The sequence below is a fragment of the Xyrauchen texanus genome, chromosome 32 (genome assembly GCF_025860055.1).
Source record: "Xyrauchen texanus isolate HMW12.3.18 chromosome 32, RBS_HiC_50CHRs, whole genome shotgun sequence".
NCBI classification, from domain to species: Eukaryota; Metazoa; Chordata; class Actinopteri; order Cypriniformes; family Catostomidae; genus Xyrauchen; species Xyrauchen texanus.
This window is the reverse complement of record NC_068307.1, coordinates 10,292,792-10,319,896: the sequence shown is the minus strand read 5'-3', so window position 1 is coordinate 10,319,896 and position 27,105 is coordinate 10,292,792. Positions and strand designations below refer to the sequence as shown.

Genomic DNA, 27,105 nt, shown 5'->3' with positions numbered 1-27,105 from the left:
ATTACAGAGTGACATCGTTTTTGCAAGTTCACACACCTCTTTAACAATCTTAGAAAATCTATGTTTAGCATTTGGGGTGGGAATCGTAAGGCATTAGTAAGGCGACATAATTACAATCCAATCATTTATCCTAACTATATTTTATATCAACAAATCTAAACCAACAAGAAATGTGATGGCATATTTCATTAATTTATTTATTCTTTTGTAAAATTCCACTTATTACAACAAAACTCATGTATTTGTAATTATACATTGTCATATGAACAACCAGTCAGTAACTGCACTGCTTGATTTAAGTCTTACATGTCATCATTAAATAAACAGAAACAGTTCCAGAGACAGTTTAGACTTATGTTTTGTAGCCTAATTTTAATTTTAATAATAATAATAATAATAATTCCTTACATTTATATAGCGCTTTTCTAGGCACTCAAAGCGCTTTACATAGTATAGGGGGAATCTTCTCATCCGCCACCAGTGTGCAGCATCCACCTGGATGATTTTGTACTTCAGACTTGTGAGATTTCAACAGTTCTTATTTAATTTTGAGTTTGACATTCATAACGTGCACATCAGTATCAGATTACTTGTATACTGGACTATAAATGGAAGCACTGTATGTTTTGCGCTGTAGATTCAAAAGAACCAGCTCCTTTGAATAATTCTTTCTGGAATCGAACTATACCGGAAGTGCACGTGTTTCACGCTGTAAATTCAAAAAAATTCGAAAGTTGCATGCAGGAGAACCGTTAATGGAACCGAAATTCGCAACGATAATATGATTCCAGTATTTTTTAAAGAATGTAACCAGTTCGGAACAAGATCCGGTTGTCGGTTCCCAACCCTATTTAGCATTAGTCAAGTCAAGTCAAGTAGCCATTACTTTTAATTTGATCTGATGTCAGACACTCTGGTACCGGAAATGCATTTAACAATAGTGGCCAGCTTATATTAAAAGCATTTATTACCAGCTTTTATTTTATTTTTAGATCTGGGTAATGCTCTGTGTAGTTAAGTAGAGCTCTGGTGAGCACCGGAGAGCAGAAAGCAAATTTTAACCAGTCTGTCGACATTGCCAAGTGAGTTATGTTTCGGCTTTAATCCTTGCATTACATTGCCTCTTATTAATGCGATGGAAATTCTTTAGGCCGGTTTAATGTTTGCCATATATTCTTCCAATGAGGCCTAAAACAAGGAGAAAAAAGCAAAATGAGTAAAAGGAAATTTCAGGTATCACAGTCAATTATTAGGACCAGTAATAAGCCTTTATGTGAAGGATTTTAAATATACCCACTTTCATCTGAAATAATAAAGACTGATTCCAATAGTTGGTGGTGTAAGGACCGTCTGTATGTGCTACTAGTCGTCTACCATTTACTCTGGTGAAATGATCCAGACTGGAAGTGCTGAATTCAGAGGGCATTAGTGGGGCTTGTGTTTTGGAGTCAGACCGGAACGACGATCCAATGCGCAGTCTGGGGCTGCAGATGGTCTGATCTGGGATCAGCCGACTGGATCCGACAGTCTCAATCCTCTTCAAAGCTCTCAGCCTTCCGATTGCAGCATGAAAGACTGTAAAAGCTGTTACTCAGGTTCAGCTATATTCACTTCCACTGCAACTCTAACATACAGTCTATGCCAGAATCTGTGCTTAAGCCACTGAGCCTGTCATCATTTGAGCATTTACAGAATCACTCTTCTGTGGACAGATGTTTACTTTGTTTAGTGTCTTCCCGGATTTTCATTGCGGAATTTGCGTTTAGCTTAAAGGGATAGTTCAACCAAAAATAATAAATTCTGTGCTTATTTACACAACATTTACTGTTGTTCCAAACACTTATGACATTTTTTCTTCCGTTGAACAATTTCATTGAATGGAAAAAAAGATTTTAATTGGGTCTTTGGTTATCATTCCCTAACATTCAGTGGAACATCTCCTTTTGCATTCCATTGTAGAAAGAAAGTAATACAGGGTTGGAACAATACAATGATTACAGAATTGTCATTTTTTTGGTGAACTATCTCTTAGTACTTCAAGCATGTTATGGGTATCTGCTCTTTTGCATGGAAAGCAAAACAGATGTCAAGTTCATTTAGGCAAGAACAACTAATGCTTTGTCTACGTTCTGTAGTGTTGATGACTTTGGGTAAATGGTGTTCCATAAACAGAGAAAAAGGGAGCTAGGAAAAGACAGTCTACCTTTCACCTCTGACCCTTTCAGAATACCGGAAGCTTTTAGTCCCCCGCTGGGCTCGCTTTTTTTTTGAGAAGGTGTGAAGTGAAGGCCCACCTGTATGAGATTTACTCAAGAGACCTCCGCCCCTTGGCCTACCTGGCTCAGGCACTCTCTTTTCAACCCTGCTTTCTCGAAATCCTCTGTTCCATTGCCAGCTGCCTACTCCGACCCTGAACTACAGTTGCCTCGGGAAAAGAGAGAGGAAGACATAGAAGGAAAGCAGAAAATTTGCTGCAGGAAGGGATTTGGTCATAAATTAGATAAACTGTGTTTTGTTTTGCCATTTCTTCTTTTCCTGACCTTATTTGTTTGTGCATTATTTTCTTAAATCACTATGCAAGAGGTAGGAAGGAAACAAAAGAGATCTCAAAACATTGAAAACAACAAAGCTTTTTATTTTTTGCTAACATGCACTTCTGTAGCCGAATGAGAATGCACTGAGGTGTTTATCCCCTTGTTGCTATCTTACCTTAGCAACTTCTAGCATCAGCAATATAAACAGCTTTTAACAGGCAGTCACAGAAGTTCCCATGATCCCTTGTTGCAGCCTCAGTACTTGCAGAAACAGGATAGAGAATGAATCACCACCCCCCTCCACCCTTTCTTCTAAGTGCCAAAGAAAATATGCTGATATTAGAACATAAAAAAGAGAAACGTCAGTGCATAGCCAATGCATTGCGTTACCGAGCCATGAAGACGCTGGTCCTGGGATTTTAGTTTTATCTGTTGCAAGCTGATTTCTTTTTTCTCCCTGAAGCAAAGGCAAGTTTGGTCCCATTTCTCTTCCGTCCCGATTAAAAGGCAAATGCACCATTTTGTTTTATTGTTTTGGCCTACCCTCACCCAAATTCATGTTTTATCTCTGAAATCTGAAGAATGCCCCTGCTCTTCCTGTATCCCTCACTCTCCTTAGAAGCAATGTGTCTCCCTATGTTCTCAGAGGTCAAAGTTCAATTAGAGGGGCTTCAGGGCTAAACAAGATGCGGCAAGCCTCAACATTAGCGGCTCAGATGAGCCTGCCAAAGACAATTACAAGACGTTGCAAACTTCTATCTCACAGCCGTAATCAAAGGTCTACTGCACAGATTTATTGGGCTGCTTTATTTACGACCTTCCATTATAGCTGCAATATACACCCATTACTGGATATGACCAGGCTTCATGCTTGCTTACACCCCAGGCTGGTTAATATGGCAGTGATGCACTTGCTGTGCAGCTGCTTGTCTCTGCAGTGGTGTAGGCAACAAGTCTTGCATCTTTGCAAGCTACACCTTCGGTTAATGCAGTAGTCTGGATCCCTATGGGTCTTTTAGAGGAAAGAATATTTTCTCAGGCCCATATGCATAAAGAATAGTTTGCTGAAAAGGTTGAAAAGGTCCTTGGTCTAGCTGTTGGGCATTTGAGTATTGTCCCTTTCATGTCACTTCCAGAGCAGTGTGATTTAGATGGTCTGTGTGGATGTAAATTAACCGCACATGGTCCACAGGCAATAATGAAGCAAAGACCCATATCTTTGCTTCGTTTCCCCCATTATACAAGACATGCCCGCATCCTCTTCAGCCATACTTGTTGCACGTGTCTTGCTCAATTGACAGCTTTTGCCTGCAATATACAACACCTAATCCAGGTGCATTTAAGTCATTCGGACTGCAGACTTGTTTCTGCCCATAAAAGTTCCCTCAAGTTTCCAAAATGTTTTGATTTACATTTGGCTAACATTGTTTATAAAGCATATAAGTCTTCAGCTGTTGTTGTGGCGAGCCACTAGCACAAGACTGCACGGCTCATACTGCGTGTGCAGATAAAACCATTCCCACAATACAAACACAGTATGCGCTGGTCCATTTTAACAATCAAATTGTTTTTAAATTAATATCTTGTGGCTTTTCTAAATAACATGATTTTCATCTTTCTTATTTAGTGATGGAATGCTCACTCTAGTTCCCAGAAGACTGTACGTTTGTCAGTATGTTATTGGCCCTCTAAATTATTCTCACATTTGAAGGCTCTTGATGTTGCTTGTGTATTTGTACTGTCAATAACAAGGTATGCAATAGGTTGGCGTTTCTTTTGACCAGACAATTTCTAATTGAAAGTGCTTTTTCGCTTCTGAGGATGCATCAACACTTTGTAAAAGACAAATGTCCTTCGACCAGAGTTGATCCACTGTATTGTAACCTGTATTGTAAATGTAACAATTGGAAAAAAGGAAAGCATGTCTCTCCCAGACTGTACTCTTTCACAAAAATGCACACACACACACACACACACACACACACACACACACACACACACACACACACACACACTCACACACAGTGCTGTTGTAGTTCAACACAAGTATCTCTTTAGACAGACCATTGTAACGTCTTCCTCCGCATTTGTGCCCTTGGCTGCCATTGGCTATTCAATAGCTCAGGTGGTTCGTAAGGTATATCCAAATAGATGTATGGCTGACTTACCAAGGTTAGCAGATGTGTCACTCTATTTCTACTGCATAAACACTTTCTAATGGGATTTATTGTGCTGTGGCACTTTATGAATCTTGTCATGTCTTGGGGGTGTTATACGTTTGCTTTTGTTAAAAGACATGTTGTTAATGTTGGGTTTATACTATATAGGTACATTTTGTCAAGTTAATAACATTCATGTTGGCTTAACAAAGCCTGGCCTGACAGTTTAAAATAAGTTTTAAAGGATTGAGGTTTGAATGTTTTATAGAACAGTGAGATGGATGGATGGATGGATGGATGGATGGATGGATGGATGGATGGATGGATGGATGGCCCTGTGTTGGTTTGTTTACATATGAATTTTTTAACATTTGACATTCTGTTGACTCCTTTGAACATTTGTTTGAAACACACCCACAAGAATATGTTTTCTTTTGAAAACGCATTAATTTTGCTATGTTTATGGCTCTTATTCACAGTGGAATGGCACCAAACAAACACATACTTTGGAAAGCCATAACGTTATGAAACTGAAAACGAGTTTTCAAACTTAAATTAATTAGTGTGAACGTGAATTGCTACGATGCCTTATGGTTGCTGAAAATATTTTGTTTTAATTTGCCCTTTCTCTTACTTGCAGGTGCCACGTGATGATGGTAGAATCAGCAACTGAGACCATTCGAACAACACCCTCCAATCAAAATGGAGTCAGCAGCCTAAGCAGCCAGTCAGACGGCGGAGGAAGAGAGGGCGGGTCCAACGGCGACACCAATGGGGAGATTAGCCCTGTGGATTTACTGCACCTTCAGCAGCAGCAGGTGTGTGTGTGTGTGTGTGTGTGTGTGTGTGTGTGTGTGTGTGTGTGTGTGTGTGTGTGACAGATAAAGACCCTAAGTCCTCTACCCTGACTTTCAGGAAGTGTGTTTTGCTGTTAGTTATTTCTTGTGCAATTCTCGTGTCTTGTGCAATGTATAAACAATCAAATATATGTGGCAAACTGCAGTTTAATTTTGCCATTGCATTGGTTTCAAAATTTGATTGTGTGCCATGTTTTCTTTTACTATACAGCATTGCAGCTTTTCAGTATTTTAATGGGCACGCATTAAATATATAATCAAAACTAGTCCTCAAGTTACATGTCCATACAGTCTTAAAGACAACAGCATATGTTAAATTCTGTCTACATTTACTCACCTCATTTTGTTACAAGCTAGTTTTGTAGAGCACAAAAGGAGATATTTAGCAAAATGTCCACACTGCTATGTCCCTGAACTTTCATTGTATAGAAAAGAATGGCAATGAAAGTGAATGGTGAACAGGGAAAGAGCAGTTTGGACATCCTGCTTAATATCTCCTTTCGAGTTCCAAGGAGAAAAGAAAGACATACGGGTTTGGAATGACATTAGGGTGGGTAAATAATGGCAGAATTTTCATTTGTTGAGATAAACTATCCCTTTAAGACAACTCCATTCACATCTAAGACTTTAATGCCTGTAGATAATGCAGACTTGAATTCCTAAAACTAGCTCTGACATTTAGGTCTAGTCTTAGCACCAGTCCCTGAGACACAATAATCCTTTTGTGACTGTTTTATACAATGACACGTCAGCGTGCAGAGGCTTGTGCTGTTTTTGCTCTCTGGCCTATGCGTCAGTGTCTTCCATATCCAGTTTGTCGGCTGGAATTTCCTCATTTCCCGGACTCACTTGGCTGAAACTTTCATATTTTTTTGTTCACACTCTTCTCTAAATGCATTACAGACAGAGGGTAACACGACCCTCCTCCTTGTTATCAATGAAACAGAGTGAGTTTTGCAAGCATTTCTGTCTGAAGTCTGTGAGCTTATTCAAGTATGTCTTAATGTAAGATTGATTAACTTTCCTAAAAGAAAGTGGATTCTAATAAACCAGTTATGCACTTAGTGGACATATTAATTGGTGCACTAGCATCAAGCAGAGTTACTGCCATTGTTCTGAAATGCAACATATTACTAAATATTTAAATTGCTGGCATCTTTCGCCTTGCGCAACACAAGAACATAATTTATACTTTCCTAATTCCAGTTTTCAATAGTGCAAATAAACTATTCATCATTATACACTACATTTATTATACAGTATATATTTGTATTTATGTGTGTGTGTGTGTATGTGTGTGTGTGTGTGTGTGTGTGTGTGTGTGTGTGTGTGTGAGCGTGTATTTATCACTTTGTGGGGACCAAATGTCCCCATAAGGATAGTAAAACCCGAAATGTTTGACCTTGTGGGGACATTTTGTCGGTCCCCATGAGGAAAACAGCTTATAAATCATACTAAATTATGTTTTTGAAAATGTAAAAATGCAGAAGGTTTTCTGTGAGGGTTAGGTTTAGGGGTAGGGTTAGGTTTAGGGGATAGAATATAAAGTTTGTACAGTATAAAAACCATTATGTCTATGGAAAGTCCCCATAAAACATGGAAACACAACATGTGTGTGTGTGTGTGTGTGTGTGTGTGTGTGTGTGTGTGTGTGTGTATGTGTGAGCGTGTATTTATCACTTTGTGGGGACCAAATGTCCCCATAAGGATAGTAAAACCCGAAATGTTTGACCTTGTGGGGACATTTTGTCGGTCCCCATGAGGAAAACAGCTTATAAATCATACTAAATTATGTTTTTTGAAAATGTAAAAATGCAGAAGGTTTTCTGTGAGGGTTTAGGTTTAGAGGTAGGGGTAGGTTTAGGGGATAGAATATAAAGTTTGTACAGTATAAAAACCATTGTGTCTATGGAAAGTCCCCATAAAACATGGAAACACAACATGTGTGTGTGTGTGTGTGTGTGTGTGTGTGTGTGTGTGTGTGTGTGTGTGTGATTAAATTATATAAGTTATGTAGTTTACATAAATGATTAAATGTAAAGTATGTGTTCATATATACACATTTATATAAACACATATTTGCATAAATACAAATATATACTGTATAATAATGTAGTGTATAATGATGAATTGTTTATTTGCACTATTGAAAACTGTACAGCATTAATTTCATATTTTTATGCAAATATTTTCTGAGTATAGATTAATTTATAACAGTATAATTGTTGATCATAGTTATGATATTTTATTATATCAGTGTAATATTTTTATAGTATTTTTATAGAGTGGATAAAGTTAGGAAAGTATATATTATGTTCTTGTTCTTGTTTTTTACTTTTGGCTGTTTGTGAGCAACTGCATGGATATGCATAAATTAGTGACTAACATATATATTTATATTGTTATAAAATATGAAGTCCAGAAATCACAAAACATTTATTATTCTAGTTAATAATGATTATATATATATATATATATATATTTTTTTTTTTTTTTGGGTAACTATTTTGTGCATATCTATGCAGTTGCTCACAAACAGCCAAAAGTAAAACAAAAAGTAAAAAAATAAAATAATAAATTACCTTCCTTGAAAAGAAAGAGCAGGAGAGAGAAAAATAAGCAGAACAGGAAGAGAAAAATAAATAACTTGTAAAATAACAACTACTTTGCATAGATTTTTTTCTGTCATTTGAAATAGGGGGTTGATATTGTAGTGGAGGTAATGAATGTGAATGTTTGCCCTTCTTGGCTGCATCATCTGTGTTGAGTGTGTGTGTGTGTGCATGTGCGTGTGGAGACTGCCGCTGAGCAAGCACAGCCTCACCGCACACAAGGAGGCCTTTCTTCCCCGGGTCTGCAGTCTGGTGTTGGTGCACCTGTACATGGTCATGTGAGCCAAAGCCTTTAATTATAGAAAGAAATTGCCAGATACTTTTGCTCTAAACCATTTCCAATGTCAAACATACGGCCGCTGCAGTCTCAGTGCCACACTCTGTCTCACTCCTTCCTTTCCTTCCTGTCTGTCACTCTTTATTATCCTTTTCCACTTTCTCACTCTCACTCTTTCTCTCTTGCCACACTGACCCACACTTTTTGCTCTTTGGTGGCAAGTGGGAGATCCTTGTAGAAATAACAATAATGTAACATTCAAAACATTTTACAGGCTCTTGTAGTCCTTTGTCATTTCATTCAATGTCTAAAAAACTGAATGAATGCTTCTTAATGACAGCATTATAGCTTGCATGTTACACACATTTGTGGCTTATGAGCATGTCCAAACAGAAGTGGTTCATTTAGTTTGTCAGTTGTAGGTCATGTTTTTGTTTTCCATTTGTTCTGCCATTGTCTTTAAGAAAAAACCTTTTTTAGTGAAAAATGTCCCTCTGTTGTATGGACACAATACATGCCACATAGAGACCAGCAGCAGTGTAAATGCTGTAAGCCACTGTCTTAAATGATATTTTATGGAGTGTGTGTGTATTTTATTTCTCAATGGCCTTGAGCCTAATGGAGTGAGGCTGCACACACCTGCTCATCTTAGTGTAATAGTTTTAGAAATGTGCCTCTTAACAGACTGGAAAATACCTGAGGGTATTCGTTTAATATTGGCAATTCACTAATGCACAAATTATTTTATTCACTATTCAGCCTGTATAACGACTTGGAGATAGGTCATCCAAAAATCTAAATTCTGTCATCATTTCATCATCCTCATGTTGATCCAAACTCATATGGCTTTCTTTCTTCTGTGGAACACAAAATGAGATACAGTATTAGCCAGAATGTTAACCTCAGTCACCATTTACTGCCGTTGTATGAACAAATATACAATAAGAGTGAATGTTGACTGAGGCTAAAATTCTACATTCTGGTTTGGAACCAGTTTTGTACTGTACACCCTCGTTTGTTTTTTGGCATGAAAATAATGAATTAGTTAATTTTGTGAATGACATTCCTTCAGTGCCTTGACCCCTTTGTCCACAGAGAGATCTCCTAAATGCTCTTCTCTTTTCTCTACTCCCCCTCTTTTTCTCCTTCAAACGAGATATAGGTTTTGTGCCAGCAAGCAATGTGATGTGCCCTTTGATATGGGTGGCAAAGCCAAAGAAATCTGCACCCTTTATCCCTTCTCAGACGGCAATTGTTCATAATTATCCAATGAATGAACTAGTTCATTGCAGAGTTCCTTCAATTGATTACAAATGAATGGAGAGTTTGGCCTTGAAGCCAAACAACTATTGAGGAACACTTTGAAAATGGCAAAATAAGCAGTAAAGAGTTATCATGACAGAGGCTCCTAAAAAGTCATTTATTAAGTTTTAATGACTTGCCCTGCTGTCCCCATCTCAGACAGCTGTTTTATGAAACAGGTCACTGTGAAGCCAGCAGAGATGGCAGGAAGGCTTGAAAGAGAATGTGCCTTGATTCACGAAGCACCTTTTGAAGCATTCTCTTATGGCAATGTTTGGATAAAAGCGTCTGCTAAATGACTAAATCTATATATGGCATAAATTCACAGAACTTTTGATTCCAAACCAGGGGCACTTGAAAAGACTTCGATTTTGTTAAAGCCCTAAAACAGAATTAAAAGATTAAAATAATTAAAAACAGTTAATCTTGTGCTTTTTGTAATTACAGAATAAAAATATTCAATTACAGTTTACATGTACGTCAATTTGTGTATTTTCGTCCAATCAATTATTTCAGACTATCAAACCATTATGTAAACCGTTAAATGCAGTTATATGTATCTACTATAACAATATTATAGGTGGAAGTTTCTTGATGAGTCTGACTGTATTGATAATTTTTCTTTGAAAGTGAATCATTGTAATAATAGATGTTTAATAAATGTATACATGCTATATGAAAGCTGTATACTAGCTAAAGAACCAGCATTTCAGGTTGGGTGTCGATGATGGTGCTTGAGCCTTACTGATGGGGCTGTGGGGCTACATACATTTAGACAAAAAAGGTGTCACACTTTTGAATTACCTTATGTCACTTCTCTCTGACGCAGTAAAAAACAAATCAAGAATAAACCTCAGAAAATGCATCCCATCACTCGAAACTATGCAAACACACTCCTATTTCACTGTTTATTCAGTTCATTTGCTCTCGCAGCCTGTTTTCCCTCAGTCTGGTCTCTTCCTCCAGCCCAAGTTGTTCACCTGGAAGCGGCACAGTGCAGCGACAGTGTTTAAACACCCTGCCAAGAGGCGCTGGAGCAGAAAAACAGTCCCAGCTCCTCTTTGCAAGACCGCGTTGTCAGAACACAAAGCGCTCTCTCCCTGGGCCCCTCGGGAGCCTGGGAGAAATCACAGGCATCTACAGACGTCAAAGACTCAACAGTCTTTACCAAACAAACAGAAGCCCAGCAGAGTGGTGGAGAATGCGAGCAGGGGAACGCAGGCTAGGGAGGGTGAACGGCTGGGCAAAAGGCAAACAAGAACACAGGGATGAGGGAGGTTGAATGCAGGCATCATGGAAGAAGAGTGGATGCAGATAATAAATTGGCTCTTAAAATGTTTAATAAATGTTGTATTGTGGTTGTGGGTACGTTTCTTAACGTTAGTAGTATGTTATTTAAAAGTTAGCAAAACATTAACAAGCTTAATTTGCCAACTTATTGATCAGTTTTCACTCTCAGAAAAAAATATAATATCTAGTTTAAATGAAGTATGAAAAATGTTGTACTAAGTATGTTTTCTCCAAAGAGTGTTAGAGATTTTTATTGGAATAAGGATGTTCTATTAACGTTATTGTACCATTTTTGTTCCTCACCTTTACATAACGCTAGTTGAAGTTGTTGGAATGTTCCGTGTTAGGTGGGATGGTGGGTACGGAGAGATACGAGGTAGCGGAGTAGAGAGGCAAAGAGAGGGAGTATTAGAGGGAAAGGGGGAGAGTGGGGCTGAAGTGCTTGGAGAGAGGAAACAAGGGAGGGAGGGGAGAAAGAAAGTGTAACGCTAAGATGTGTCAAGAAAGGGCGCCTGGGCCCCCCTGAGGAATGTTCCTTGTCTGCTTCATAACCCCAAGACCAGCAAAACCCTTTGCTTTGGAGAAAAAAAGAAAGGAAGACAGGAGAGATAGAGTGCACACTAGTGGAGTCCTTATAGAATTTCATCCTCTTGTTGCACAAAGCCAGGAATCCAACCAAGGGTTTTCTGTTTTTCAATCCCTCGAGTGTTCTTCACTTCAAATGGTCCCGCTCTGCAGCCAATGTACAGCGATTGCAGCTGGGCAGGGGAGGTGGCCCTGACAAACCCCTCTACTGCTCCTCTCTTTCTTTAATAGGGTGGTCTTATCTCTCTGTCTCTATCTCTCTCTTTCTCACTCTCTTTATGGATACAGTAGGCCAGTGGTTTTGCTTCAAAGTACTATTTAGATAAGATGTGCCACAAATAGTGCATAGCAGGCAGGGCTGGACTGGGAAGAGAAATCGGCCCGGGATTTTACATAGCAACTGGCCCAATAATTGTAGGGGTGGGTGGGGGGGGTTGATAAGCTAAAAAAAGTGAATTTTAGCTTATCGCGGCCCATTTGGCCCATTTCGAGGCCGACCCACCAGACCCCTCGGTTCTCACCATGGCCAGTCCGCCCATAATCAGCTCCAAAGTGCGTCGCCCCCCCGGGAAAATGCCCAGTATGCCAGATTACCAGTCCAGACCTGATAGCAGGTTACATTGGTGGATATAGAGCAACTCTGTTGAAGTCGTCCCTCATCTTGATACCTGTTTGGGCATTTAGTATGATGATAACCAAGTTCCCTTCAAGTTGTCCTCCACCATGTCTGCTACTTGTATAATATCATGGACACGAAAGCTGAAATCAACTGTTCAGAAATAAAACAGGCATAAATATCCGGTGGACTTGCATTCAGATTGGAACATCATACTTTACAATGGACACTTTTGACTCGGGGAAGTAAGCATAACCCTAGCAACAACTCACAAAAATGTAACAACCTCATAGCAACACCCTACCCTATCAATGCCATTCAAACCACTCAGAACACCTTAGCAAATACTGGGAAAATTGCAGGCCAACTCACAGCAAGTTTTGCACAGGCAAGCACTGCTCACATTTTCAAAGAATATTAAGGGATCTTCAATACTTCTGTTGTTAGAGGAACTCCAACTTTGGAAAAACAACACTAAAAAGTACTATTTCCAATGATTGAACTCAGACCATTGGCATATTAGGCAATGAGGTGTTAAAGTCATCTGATTTTAGTAATAGGTCTACCTATCTCTGTATATAAATTAATGGGGTTGCCACCAACACAATGCAGTTGGTCAGGATGATGGACCGCTTGGAGACCTGATGCTCTGAATCCTTTTCAGATTAATTTTGGCCACTTTTGAGCTTTAGGTTAAATTATTGGGAGGAGTGAGAGTGTAAGCAAGTGTTTCCCTAATTAGTAAAGAGATGAGAAACATAGCGGACTGAGAAGCAGACAGCCAGACCAACATCTCGCTGGGTGCCTGTGACAATACAGCTTCATAAGTGATGAACAATCATTGACAGATCAACATTTATTATGGTTTGGAGCTAGTGCATATGGAGACCACATCTTTGTAGCGCTCTGGCTATTTTGATCAGATCCACAGACAGAGTATCCCAGATACTTTCACTGTCTCTTACACTTCCTCCTCCTCTTTTTTATTGTCATAGTATCATTTCTCACCCCCTTTTATGTTATTGCAATGCAGAATGATCCATCTCCATATGTATGTGACATTTGCTTTGCTCTTTGTTTTCTCTGGCACCGTCCCCCTTTAAGAGGCAATAATGAACTGCAAATTGGTCAAAATGGTAGCTTTAATTAAACTGTCCGCGGCACAGATGGAAAGAGCAGATTAAGGCATAAAGATCTCAGATGTTTGGACCGATAGGCCATATTGAGTTGGCTGTACTGATGGCAGTGGCAGATCATATGTAGGAACCTGTGAGCAGTCTAGATGCTTTAATTGGGTGTGAAATGCTGAGTACGGTGAGAACAGGCAGAGAGAAAGTTTGGATGGGTTGACAGTCAGGGTGTTTGGCCTCTCTCTGGTCTCATTATGGTTGGGGAACAGCCACTCAGTGAACATTAATGGCCGTATCATGTCCTTTTGTGAAATGAAGCACATTTGACCAATTTTGGCTGATCGGTGTCAGGGAATCGACAATTGGTGAGAGTTTTTTTTTTGGGGAGGGGGTTAAGGGAGGGTAGTTGCCTAGCATTGGTGGACTACCTCAATAGATGCAATACAAAAAGACCTTCCGCATGCTAGTTTCCTGTGGTACTACTGAAAAGACTGTTAAGAAGTAATTTCAACAAGTGCAGATGACGTTTATTACTTGCATTGATGTGTTCAGTCAGTGCTTTTGGGATAAAAACAAACTGAGTTCTTGGAAATGTGTTGGTTTAGATTTAACTAGACAACTTATAGCTACTTGCACCCACAGAAAAGTTGTTGTTTTGTATCACCACTAGTGCAAAACACTTTAATTCACTATATGCAACAAATAGAGAGAAGAGAAGTCACGTAATCTTAGTCTAAAATTGGTTACACATGTACGTTTCTATAAGTTAAGGGCCGTCTGAAGCGTAATGTATTTCTCATGTGCTCGGAGATATTTCTTATTCTTCATTTAATGATTTTTTCACACATTGAGTCCTAATTCTGGAATGTGGGAATGTCATATTTATGGGAGGGTAATAAAACTAATTTATGGCTTTTCCAGGGAAACCTTTGAGAAGGGTAAAGAGGGCCGCCATTAGTGTGCATTTACATGCGTACTTGTGTGTGTGCTCAGCAGTGTAGTTTAAGTCATATTAGGAGCAGTTGCGACTAGTGGTAATTTGAGGCTGATACCGATCTCCTGTTTTTTATACTAAGATCGGCCGATACTGATTTTTTTTAAATGCCCTTTGCCACACTTTTGCAAGTTACATGCTGCAGTTAAATGTTTATGCGCCACTCAGAAAATTATGGTAACACTTTGCAAAAAGGTTCCATTTGTTAACATTGTTTAACAACATATAATGAACTTATATATGAAATAATGAACTTAATGTTAGTTACAAACATACTAATGTTGTATACAAATACATTTTTTAAATCAAAAGTTGTATTAGTTAACATTAATGCACTATGAACTAACATGAACTAACAATGAATAATTGTATTTTTATTAACATTATGATTAATAAATGCTGTAAAATATATATATTATTCATTGTTTGTTCATTATACCTAATGCATTAACTAATGTTAAAGAAATGAATTAATTTATTATAACGCTTTATAAAGTGTTCCCAAAATTACATTAATAATTTAATAGTAATTAAATTGCTAACTTTTTTTTTTTTTACATTTATGAATAGATCTGTTGTCAATATCAAAAGGTCATTGTTACATACTGGTAACCAGTAAAATGATGTTCAAGAGATATGTTCAAAAATAAGACAGATATATAAATTACAAGCTCTAAAACTGCTCCAGTGAGAAATCATTAATATCTATGATTTATTTACTGTCTTTGGCGTCTTGTTGTAACATAAATCACTAATTATTAAGCAAATGCGTGAAGACGCTGTGCCGTTATTGAAGGTTAAACAGTTATATCTGTATATCTGTTGGTGATATTGTGACCAACATTAATATGGTTTAAATTGGGATCCTCACAGTAGCGCTGGAATGAGTGACTGATGATGATATATTGAGAGCCCCTGCAGAGTGCGCATGTTTGATTGACACCGAAAGCGCTCATGTTTAAGGGAGTGAAGCTAAAAGAGCTCATGATCGCTCAAATAGTCTCTATTGTTCCAACCAATGTCTGATTGTCACGACTCGCGTTACATCACGTGTACTCAGATTTGTATATGCATATTTATTTGTTTAATTCATTTTTATACCCGTTAGCAGCCTCTTTATCCTCTTCATGCTCACTGTGCAGCGAGTCAGAACAACTACCGTATTGACTCTAAAAAATGGCCAACATAATATTCATACACGTGTAATTCTTACACATTTTTTAAAACAAAACGGCATATTCATGTGAATTACGTCATGTCTGAAGGTGTAAATTTGTGAATGCTTAGAATTGCCAACAGCTCACCCTCCAAAGACCACTCTGTCATGCTTCAAGGGCTAAGCAAGCGCTCATTTATTAGAGTAGTATTGTATGTGTGATTCCTTGCATGCTGCAAAAAAGATTGGTCCTGATTCTAGGCATGATCGGCCGTTCACGGATTTAAGACGAAGATCGGCCTATTTAGATCGGTGGGCGATCGATCGGTGCACCCCTAGTTGCGACGATGCATGGGTGCCTCATCTGCGTCTATCCAGTGTATCTGTTAGAGCATCTTAGAAGGATTGCCAGCACAGCTGTGCTCAGATCAGTTCCAAACACCCAGCCAGACTACAGTAGCACTGTCACCCTGACGCAAATCACATTAACAATTATGACTCATAAAATCATATGGTAATGATAATTGTTACAAAATTGAGACATGAAACTGGGTTTTTGGTAGTTTTAATGAAATGGTTTGTTTCAAAGCAAATCTAATCACTGGACAATGATTGTGCCATTTTATTTAACATGAATTAAATATTTATTTCCTAATTTAGTTTTTTTTCTTTTAAAAATCTGTAAGCAAACTTTTGATTTGGCTCACTCAGAATCTAAAGTTTTATTTACCATTATCAATCGTCAATAAGTTTTGCTTTTTTAAAGTCTGAGAGCAAACTTATACATAGATTCACACATAATCTGGTGTTTATAAAACATTTTGGCTAATTCGATAACACTTAGCGGTACGAATTACTGTAGAATATGTGATACACTCTGTATCTGTTTTCAAAAATGGACAGTAGGATTTTCTCAACATGTTAATAAATTGATATGATTTGTAGGTGTGAAGTTTTATACACATGCTTCATTTTTATAAAAAAAAATGTATCATCATATTTTGACCTCTGACCAACCAGCCCTCGTTTAGCCTCTTGTCTTTGGCGAACATACTCACAATAGACTCGCACCAACAAACACTCGCATCCCATTGCCGAAAGTGGTGCCACAAAGCCCCCTTTTATTCAGCGCCTGTAATTTCTACTGCCCGAGCAGTTTATAGGCAATGCCTGAAGTACATGAAGCATTGACCTTCCTCTAGTCACCATGGCGATTATGAAAGATTCTCAGCTGGATACTAATGTGTGGGCATTTGGAGGTATAACTCCCTCTGAGCTGATTGACAAACCACTGGGGAGAGAGGGAGGAGAGGAGAAGAACAGAATGGAAGGAAAAGGAAGGAGACAGGATAAAAAGAGGGCAGAAGAATGGATTTAGTGATTCAGACAGAGCCGTAAGAGTGGGAGGGGGAGATTTAGGTAATAGTTGAAGTGGAGAGGAATGGAGGAAGGATGGAGAGATTTAGGGGCACAAAGAGGAGGTGGTGGCAAGAGAGGGAATTTCAAAAGAAGAGACATAGGGAGGGCTTCTTTTACCCTAGTTTCCAACTGGACATGACATCAGGAAACAGCAGCCATAATTGACACTAATTGGCATGTGTTTTTGCTGTCTCAGCTCTAATCAGCAGATGAAGTGGAAAGAGAGTAAATTGTCAGAGACTGGTACCAGTTTTAAGCCGTTAAAGGAAAATTTAACAAAAAGATTCTGCCATCATTTACTCAATGTCGTTCCAAGCCTTTGTGACTTTATTTGTTCCATGAAATGCAAAGATAATATATTTTAAAAAATCTCAGAGCTGCTTTTTTTACAGTGAAAAGATATTGTAACCAGGGTTTTCAAACTCAATCCATGTTTGATGTCAATGAAACCAAACTGCATTGGTTTGTGCAAGTCTAATATCCAAACCGCATGTGCCAAGTTTGAATATTGAATATTTTTTTACACATGCGTACATACTCACCAAGACTAATTTCCTTGCCTTCAATGGCCACTTAAAACTTTGTATTACGCTATGTAACACAGTGGCCTGACCCTGCACCATCCCAGAAGCCCCCTCTCTGTGCACGGCTTAAGGGACCCCACTGCTCTCTCCATCTCTGTCCTCCCAACGGCCCACTCCAGGCTCCAAATCTGGAGAACCCCCAGGGGAAACAAAAAGAAGATGAAGAAAAAAGCTAAAGAAATATGCACAGCGCCACTCTCAAAGTTGTTGCCCTGGTAACTGGTGAGGGCAAGGGACTGCAAACAATGAAGCCAGATCCCTTTTTAAGTGTTGCTAATTAGCTTGCCTCCGCTTGCTCTTTGTGTTTGCCATCTTAAAAAGAGACTGAAGTCAACAGGGAGAGGCATCGGAGAAGAGAAAAGAGAGAATGTTGGTTTCTATTTTCTTCTCCTTAATAGCCAAGGGTGGAGATAGAAGGGAGATGAAGGCCGCTTTGTGCAGAGCGACGCGTGATTGATGATATAGATTGATGCTACTGATGTAATTGAATATTGATGAAGAACATGTGAAACCAGGAGCTGGTTCGGTGTTGTTAAAGGTTTGCTTTCACAAACTGTTTGCTTTGTCTGCACTCGGCAGATTCACGGTCAGACGTCTTCAGTGCTTATGCACTGTTTGCATTGATTGGAGATTTTTTATTTGATATAGTTGGGTATGTGTGCGGGAGAGAAAAATGTTACTCTGCAATAGTTTCTTCTCTCTCTTTCGCTCTTGGTCTTTGTGCTCAAAGACGTGAGACGTGGCCTCATAGTACTCTGTTTCCGCTCAGTAGGATTTATTCCCTCTTAACTCATGTGCACACACACTTCTTCAAACCACTCCGCTCCCATCGAAATGCACATGGGGAAAAACTGTGAACTTTTTCAGTCTCTGTCCCATTCATCCATTTCCATTTTTTTTTTCTCGAAAGATCTCTATCTCTGTAGCTTTAGCCACTATCAGGTGTAAAATAAAAATAAAACTAAAGCTTTTTCTTTTTAACTACCAGACGAAATGCGTTTCCAAGCATGCGGATTTGAATGTTCACATGGTGTTCCTCTGTTTAAACAATACACAGTGGATGTGTTTTTTCTCACTAGCTTACTTTTGGCAACATGCTGAGTGTGCTATTATACATTTTTTTCATTATTAATAATAACAAAGAAATGCGTTCCATATGTCTGCTATGGACGGAAAGCCCTGTTGCCAGTTAGTGCTATCCTCATCATGGCGGCCAGGTCAGTCTGCTTAGCATGTGTGCACGTGTGTGTGCACGTGTGTGTGTGTGTGTGTGTGTGCACACACACACACACAGGTTGAGGATGGTTTTGGAAAGCCTCCCATTTCAATAAAGAGCAAACGGGTTAGGTCACTCGTGATGTGACTCGTATCACACTCTAACACCTTTGTATTGCCCCAGACCGTCCCTATAGATTCACTGAGCTCCCCCTCCAGTCTTAAAAAGCTCTCAGATATGACAAGACCTTGAAAGTCCATTTTTGCTTATTAATTTTTGCAATTCGAACAGCAGAGGTTGAAACTCTATCAAGTTGGACTTTGTTTGGCTGCCAGAAGGGCGGTGTTAAGAAAACCACAGCAAAACTGCCGTGCAATTGCCATTAATTAGCTGGCTCTGCGGCTGCCGGAGGATTCTTGGACGAGCCGTATCCTGAACTCACTCTCTCTTTCTGTCTCAAAGATGAATTCTGCTAATGCTGTGGTCCTCAACACTACAAAGTGAGCTCGTCTCACCGTGCCAACAACGAGGTAATGATGCCCAGTGAGCCCAACCATAGTGGATTACACTTCCTCTTTTGCTCTTTCAGATTCGGACTTGGGGATAAGTTAGTGTGAGTGAGAGACACCAGGTTCATATGAGCTCATTTGAGCCTCTTTCTCCTGCCCCAAATGAGTTCAACAGGCATGCAATCCTTGGAATCTTTATTGCAGTTTTCAAAAACAAAACATCCCTGACATTCGAAACGTTGCTGCTATAATGTTGCAGCTCATATTTACTTTTTTATTTCCAGGAGGCTTTTTGTTTGAACATATTTGGGGACTTAGAGGTGAGGTACGCACATCTGGAAAGCAGCACAGGTCCCCTTTGTGAAAAATAGAATGTAAAAAAATATGAAAGGGGTCAAGGTTTTTAAACACTATTGCATATTTTGAACTTTTTCCTCCTTTCCTAATTTTTTTTATTGCCTTGGCTCAAATACACCCTTTCCTCATTTTAATGGCCAATGGGAGTCTGCTGTAGCTGTTTAAATTTTAAGGTTTTGCCGTGCCCTTTATATTGCGGAAACATTACATTAAATGGGAAAAAAAGCAGCTTGTGTTTTTAAGGTTACTCACATAATTTCAGCATTGAGTAATTCTCTTTTCAATTTTTGAGATCAGCATTCTAATGGATATGAACAAAAACAAATGTGACAAGTGACAGAGAGAGACTGCAAACCGCATGATGGGACAGGAAGTGGCAAATTAAAACCAGCTTCGGCCAAAAGGAGCGCGAGGGAGAAAAAAGAGAGAAATATAGTCAGAAGTGCAGTTTATTTGTAACCCACCGTGAAATTGGACAGCTCTGCAGGCTATTACTGTAATGAGTCATGGGGACAAAGTTAAGATCTACAAAACCTTGGCCCGGGCCTGTAAACATGATCCCGTCCTACAGCCCACACCTCGCCCCGAAGCCTGAGGTGGACAGCTGCTAACAGGCCCAATATGTCTGACTGCAGCCACCGTAGACGATGCTCATTTGGTCACCAGCTGTGTCGGAGCATTCCAGTATTAAAATAGAGTAAGTCTGGTTCTCCGACAAACAATAATGAATCTGTATATTATTATATGATTATCGCAGATGGTCTCTCTGGAAACTTACATTAGAGCATTAGAATTGGCTGGATGACACTCCATAAGTAATGGTGCGGAAAACTTTTGATTGTGTGGACAAACAGTCTGGCCTACCGCGAGTCTACGCCACGATGCTGTTTGTAGTGGCAGATTCTTTTGGCAACTGACAGTGATGCATTTGATACATTAAAAGCAACAGCTACCAAAACCCACTCTTCACATAAATATGCCATTCAGATATAAAGCAATCCCACAAGTTGTCAAAGTTGTAATAAAGCGGCTGCTGTCAAACGCAGCGAAAGGCAAGGAACGTGCATATTGTGCTGTTGTTACTCAGAGCTTGAAGAGGTTGAACAACCAGGTGTGATTATTGCCAAATCCCTCACATGAGTGACGTTTTGGATGCTGGCATGTATTACATCTGTTGAACTTGCTTTTTTCTCCACTTCAACTCTTTTCTTTCTTTCTCTCTTGCTCTGTTTCTGTCATCCAATGCAAGCAAATAGCAACAGCTCAAGTCTTCATTTTTAGACACATTACAAGGAGAAAGCTGAACTTCCTAATTCCTGGAGGATCAAGCCTAACCTCAAAAGAGGTAGATTTGGCATAGCTTTACTTTTCCTTTAAGGTTGAATGGCACCAGTTGGAAAAAAAATGAAGCTTTTGTCTTTCTCTCCCCTCCTGATTCAGAGGTGGCTATCATGCAGGGTGCATGCTGAACAAAAGCACCCAAGTGTAACAAGTCCTCCCAGTTTTTACCTTTGAAAGAAGGTTAAGTTTGGTTCATTTTCCCTTGATGCAGAGGATGATTTTTTTTTTCTTCTAAACTTTTCACATTCCACTGTAGCCTTAAACACAGATGATGTTGAGTGAGGGGAAAATAAGCTTTTGCTCATTAATTATGAACCGCTATTTTGTCAATTGGAAATATATGATTCCTTCACACCCTTAAAATAGACTTCTATGGTCTGTGTACATGAGTCTGTTTGTAGAGTGTCTCACCACATCTGTCTGTGCGGGTGGTTGTGGTATGAGGTAGGTAACATAACTCACAAAGAAGGCACACCCGGTTGCTTTCCTAAACAGTGTGAACAAATTACAGAGTACATTTCAAACACTTTTAACACAGGTTTAAAAGAAAACTGACCTCACATACTTGGATTTAGTCTGTACAGGATTTCACCATAAGACATGGATACACTACGTAATTTGTAAAATGTTTATTTTTTGTCCACAAACATAACCCATTGGAAAGAATGATCACATATTAGCTCTCTTTAACATCTCAATTGTTTCTAATAGAAACAAATTTGATTGAATGTTCAATGGAGAGCTCTCCGTAGGAGAATACCTGAGTAATCTCACAATTTCAGTATGAACTCAAAAATGTATCTGAGCTATGCTATCGATTGTGTTTCTTATAAATAATTTTTGGAGAAACATCTGGGACAAAGTTCATAACTAAGTAAAATATAAAAGAGTACCTCTGAGCAATGACATTTTCCCCTATGAAAAGAGCAAATTATACCTTTGGTTGCTTTATCGTCTCTTTTTTATTATTATTTTAAAAAGTGATGCTAGACAAAAGCATAATTGTGTCAAGTCACGATGTGTGACATAATACCTCAAAGCAGCTCAGAGTGCGGGTAAATATGCCTTTTGGCAGTTGAAGGCAGAGTGTAAGTAGAGCATGTTGACAGGGGTTTATTTAAGAATGGATTAAAAATGTAGCACCGCTGCCCTGAGGGAGGCGACCACTGTTACTGCATTGACCTCTTCTAAAATGTTCCTTTTGTGGCTGACTATATTTAACTGCACATCATATCTAACTCTGATTGCAGGTCAGCATGAAGGCAAGGGCTTGATTGGACAATTTTGGCCAACTGTAGGGTCTCTTTCATAAAGTTCATTGCTTTGGTGTGAACAGGCCCATAGGAAAGCAGGAGCACAAATTAGATGACTTTAATATCTCAAGCATTTTTCATAGGTGGCATTGAGAACCCAGATATCTCACGTGTCTTTTCAGAGATTCAGAGATTTTACCAATGTCTCAAACTGTGCTCAGATTTGCCAAGACACAAAAGTCTTCAATTCTCCTCAAATTATTCAGAAACCAAATTATCTGTGCTATGCTGTCCAGAGCCCAGTAATGATGTTGTTTCAAGCTTGAATGACTTACTTTCATTGGTGACCAAGGCTAACATTTGGCTGAACATTTCCTTTTGTCTTCCATGGAAGAAGATAGCAAGTCATATGGGTTTTGAACAACATTTTTGTTGAACTATCCCTTTAATTAAGCTCTCTACTATAATTACATATCATCCATTATCTCATTTGTGTCCATTTTATTTCTCTTAAAAATAAGGAATATTTGGAGAAACATCTGAGACCAAGTTAAGACTCTAGTGAAAAGTGATAGAATAACCTCTTAGCATTATATAAAGGATTACATTTTGTACCACTTTGTTTCTTTCACCCTGAACTCCATCTATATTATCTGAGCTGCTTCCAGCATACAGTGGCAGTCTCAGTCTGTTTTCAGCTCAGGATCAGCCAACTCCAGTAACATGATTCCATCTGACCTTTCGTGCCACTCCTACACCGCCATCCACCCCCCCACACACCCCTGGACGGCCCACCATGGGCTGGGGCTCTATTTTTCTACGGGGGCATTTGTGGGGGGATGTTGCAGGCATCAACAATGGTTCTCTGTCAGCGATGATGGATCATTCCAGCATATGGTGCCCACCTGTCCGCGGAGGAGCCGACTTCACTGTTTAGATTTACAGGAGAGAGAAAGGAGAAAGCGAGCACCCTGCGATCTGCCCTCTCCCTCATTCTCACTCCCACAAACACAGGCGGATTAGGGCTCCGATTCATCACCTCCCAGTCTTGTTTACTTAAGGAACCTGAGCATAATGAATAGAAGCTGGGATATCCAGGAAAGAGGCGCGCAATCACCCCTGTTTGTGTGTTTTACCGCGTTTTGGATCGACCGTCCAGAGGAAGCTGAGAGTTTCATGTGGCGTATTATTATTGGACGTAGGCATGTCTGTGCATTCAGACACAACTGTCACAACTTTGTGAGAGGGAGAGAGTCTTACTATGTGTGTATGCCAAAATTAATTCTTCCCTGTTATTTTCCCATAATGGACCCTCACCCGAAGACCCCCTCCCACGACCACGCTCCCTCGCTATCCTGCAGAAAGAAAAGGAACCCAGTTGTCAGCCATTTTTTCTGAAGCCTGTTAAAGAGGGAAGAGTGAAAGATGAGAGAGCCACCCCCCCCCCCCCCCTCCAAAATCTCCCCTACACCCCTCCGACCACCCTACACCAACACCTACCCCCCACCCCCCCATGACCCTGCTGAATTAAAAAATGCTCTGTTATTAAAGGCGATGTCAGGAGTGTTGATTTACGGGGGGGTGCGATGACAAGTCAGAAGAACTCACACACTGTGTTGCTCTGGCCGCCAAGCTGGGCTCTGACCTCTTCACCCCCCCCTTTCCCTTCACTCTCTCTCTCCCTCTCTCTCTCTCTTGCTCGCTCATCCACCCACCCAACTGCCCGCCCTGCACTGCAATAAAACCTGTCTAACTCAACAGCACAATGGAACTGTTGTTTGGCCCGACCAGCCGTGGCCTCCCTCATATTTTCTTTAAAGGTGCAGCACTCACTAGTGAATGCCACAAGGCTTTGGATGGGGGGGAGAAAGAGAGAGAGAGAGAAGAACAGAGAGAAGAGATGAAAGTAGGTAAGCGAGGAGAAGAAAGAAGGAACTTGTGTTCCTGTTGGATATACAAATGTGTTTTCGCTCCCCAACTTGTTTGGTGGATGGAAGTTATAAAACTTTTCTTTTTTTTTTTTTTTTTTTTTTGCTGTCTATATTCAAAATCTTTTTAAACCTCCACTATTTGTGAAAGCAATACAGTTGGCAAGTCAGACTCGATAGCTTCACAAGCCTGAGAACGGAGCCTCTCCCCAGTCGCTGCCCCAGATGCTGTATCACTGTTCGCTCATTCTGGGCATGTTTAGTGTTGCCAACCTCTGGCCCCGCTTCTTAACTCAGTATATCCTGATTAAGACCAGCCCTGGTGACCACCCATCATTCGCTGGTTATTTTCATTAACATGTTAACATAAGTAAACTGTCCAAGAATGATCAAGAGATAGACTGGGCCTGAGATGGTTATAGCCTAATACATAGGTTCCCAAACTTTGTTGTCAGGTGAACCTATAGACCTAAAATATTTACATCCTGACATTTTAAATAATGCTAACCTTTTTTATTGAATATAAAATTATATATTCTATAGGGCATGTATAATTTTATATTTAATAAAAAATATATATATATATATATATATATATATATATATATATATATATATATATATATATATATTAGTTTTATATTTATTACAATTTGTATTATTTAGCATAGCAAAATATTTATTTGAATAATACATTTATTTATAATTAATTGTAAGTGTATATATAATTAATAAATATATATATTATAATAATATCAAATATAGTATTTAATATTTTATAATATAATTTAAGTGTTCTTTTGAATATTTTCATAAAAAAACATTTTTCATTATTATTATTATTATTTCTTTTAAATTGTTATTTAAAAAAAAAAAAAACATTTTAAATGCATAATTATTGTTTCAATCCCACAAAACCCCTGCAGTTATTTTGCAAACTGCCATGGGTTCACAAATGTCTTAATAGTTAAGGAGCTGGGCTTGCAACACAAATTTAGGGGTGATACTATTTACGGCTGACCAAGTCACTGCAAAATTACTGTTATCACCATTAAACCTTTGAACAATGCAATTAAACTAATTTTTCTAGAAGGACTGTCTATAAAATTACTCCACTGTAAGTTATTTTGGATTGAACATGTGCTAAATGGCTGCAATTTAACAAGCATTAGCTCAAAATAATCGTGCCGTTTATTAAAATTGAATATGTTTTTTTTTTGTTTTTTTTTAAAGTGGTAATCAGTGCAGTAGTTTTTGTTAAAAGTGTTTATCATTGTTGCCAGATAAACATCTGGTTTAGCTGTCTCTGATGTGTGTGTGTTATGTGTGTATGTGTGTGTGTGTGCGTCTGTGCAAAGTAATTTACACCACATGCCTCAAGTAGAGTGTGTAGTCTCAGAACTAGTCATAGCTGGGAGGTGCCACCGGTCACTTTAGCTTATCCAGCCCTCTGCTAAGGTCATGTGCACTGATGGAAAGGGGGTTCCTACAAGGCACGTTCATGCGTTAGTGAGCGTGTGTGCGCACTCCACTCAATTGCGACCTCAGCAAAGTAGCAAGTGTTATTGATGCAGATAGTTTTCATCACACCAACCACTGCATGTACTCTCTCATGTGCCGATTGTATAGGGGGCCTCTTGCCTTTTTTCGGACCCCGCTTTTTTAAAAACCCACCAACCCCTCTTAAAAAAAAAAAGAGAGAGAGAGAGAGAGAGAGAGAGATATCTCTTTTAAATGGATTGCCACCATTTATATAGAGGGTGCTAGACTGGGCTTTACAATACACTCTCCCACACATTTAGCTCATAAGTACTCTGCAATTGATATAATGGCTATTAGCTCTAACAGTGTACTACTAGATTCGTGCTAAATGATCAAATGTTTTAAAGGAATAGTATTGCAAAAATAAAAATACTCACCCTAATGCAGTTCCAAACCTGTGTATCTTCTTTTCATCTGTGTAACACAAAGGGATGCATTTTAAACAATATTGGCACTTCCATCCAAACAATTTTAATCATACTGTGACCGTGGTCTGTCAAGCTCCAAAATGGACCAAAAAGCACCATAAAAGTAGTCCATGCAACTTGTGTACTACATTCCAAGTCTTATGGAGTCACGCCAGGTTTGACACCATTAGATCTTGATGTCGTGTAACTGATCATGAAGCGTCAAGTTTGAATGTGCAAATGAGATTTAAGAGCTGCGGTGAGGGGCAGATTACCAGTGAATAATGACTGAAATTGAAGGCACATACATTTAAAAGACTTGAAATAAAGCAAATGAGTCATATGAACTGCTTTTCTGGTGTTTTTTTGTATTTTGAAAGCCCGTGTTCACTGTATGCTTGTAGGTTTGGAACAACGTGAATAAATGATGAGCTAATTTAAATTTTGGGTGAACAATCCCTTTAATCACAGTTAATCCTTTCAAATGTTTTCCATATAGAGTTGCCTTCAACCTGAGTTTTTCAAAGGACAAGTGAGCTTGAAGCATGTATAACTTGCAGAGTTTACATTTTAGGCCCTTCTTCATTTAGCATATGCATCAGTGTGCAACTCTGAGAATTTATGTTTGGTGTCATATTTTTTTTTCTCTTTTTTTCCATCTTAAAAAGGGCTCCTCACCCCCCTCCATATTTTTATGAATCAATATTTACTATGTAGCCTTCCTCTCTCTCTTCAGGGCCAGGAAGCAAATGTGCATCCTGATGGCACTCCTCAAAACGCTGTTTGCTCAACTGATTTACTGTTGCCTGGTGTTTTTGTTTTGAAAGCTATGCTTGCTATTGAACCACAGACCCTGTGCGGGTGCAATCAAAAACAGAGGCACTGGAATTCCTCCGTCTGGACAAATACTGGTGTCATCTGTTCATGAGGTACTGGACTGTGGCTGCATGATCTGAAATGGACCTTACAGCAGGTGGCATAGTAGACAGATGATCTAAGGGAGTACTGGGAGAGTTACAGGGAAAGAATGACAATTT

The 27,105-nt window shown here is 39.2% G+C and overlaps 1 protein-coding gene across 1 annotated transcript in view; it reads left to right on the top strand.

Moving 5' to 3' along the window:
• LOC127625856 (forkhead box protein P4-like) overlaps positions 1–27,105 on the top strand; it is a 157,033-nt gene that overhangs the window by 46,072 nt on the left and 83,856 nt on the right. Inside the window, 1 exon segment of the mRNA XM_052101269.1 lies at positions 5,334–5,511. Within this exon segment, the coding sequence (XP_051957229.1) occupies positions 5,344–5,511 (168 nt within the window). The 5' untranslated portion in view covers positions 5,334–5,343.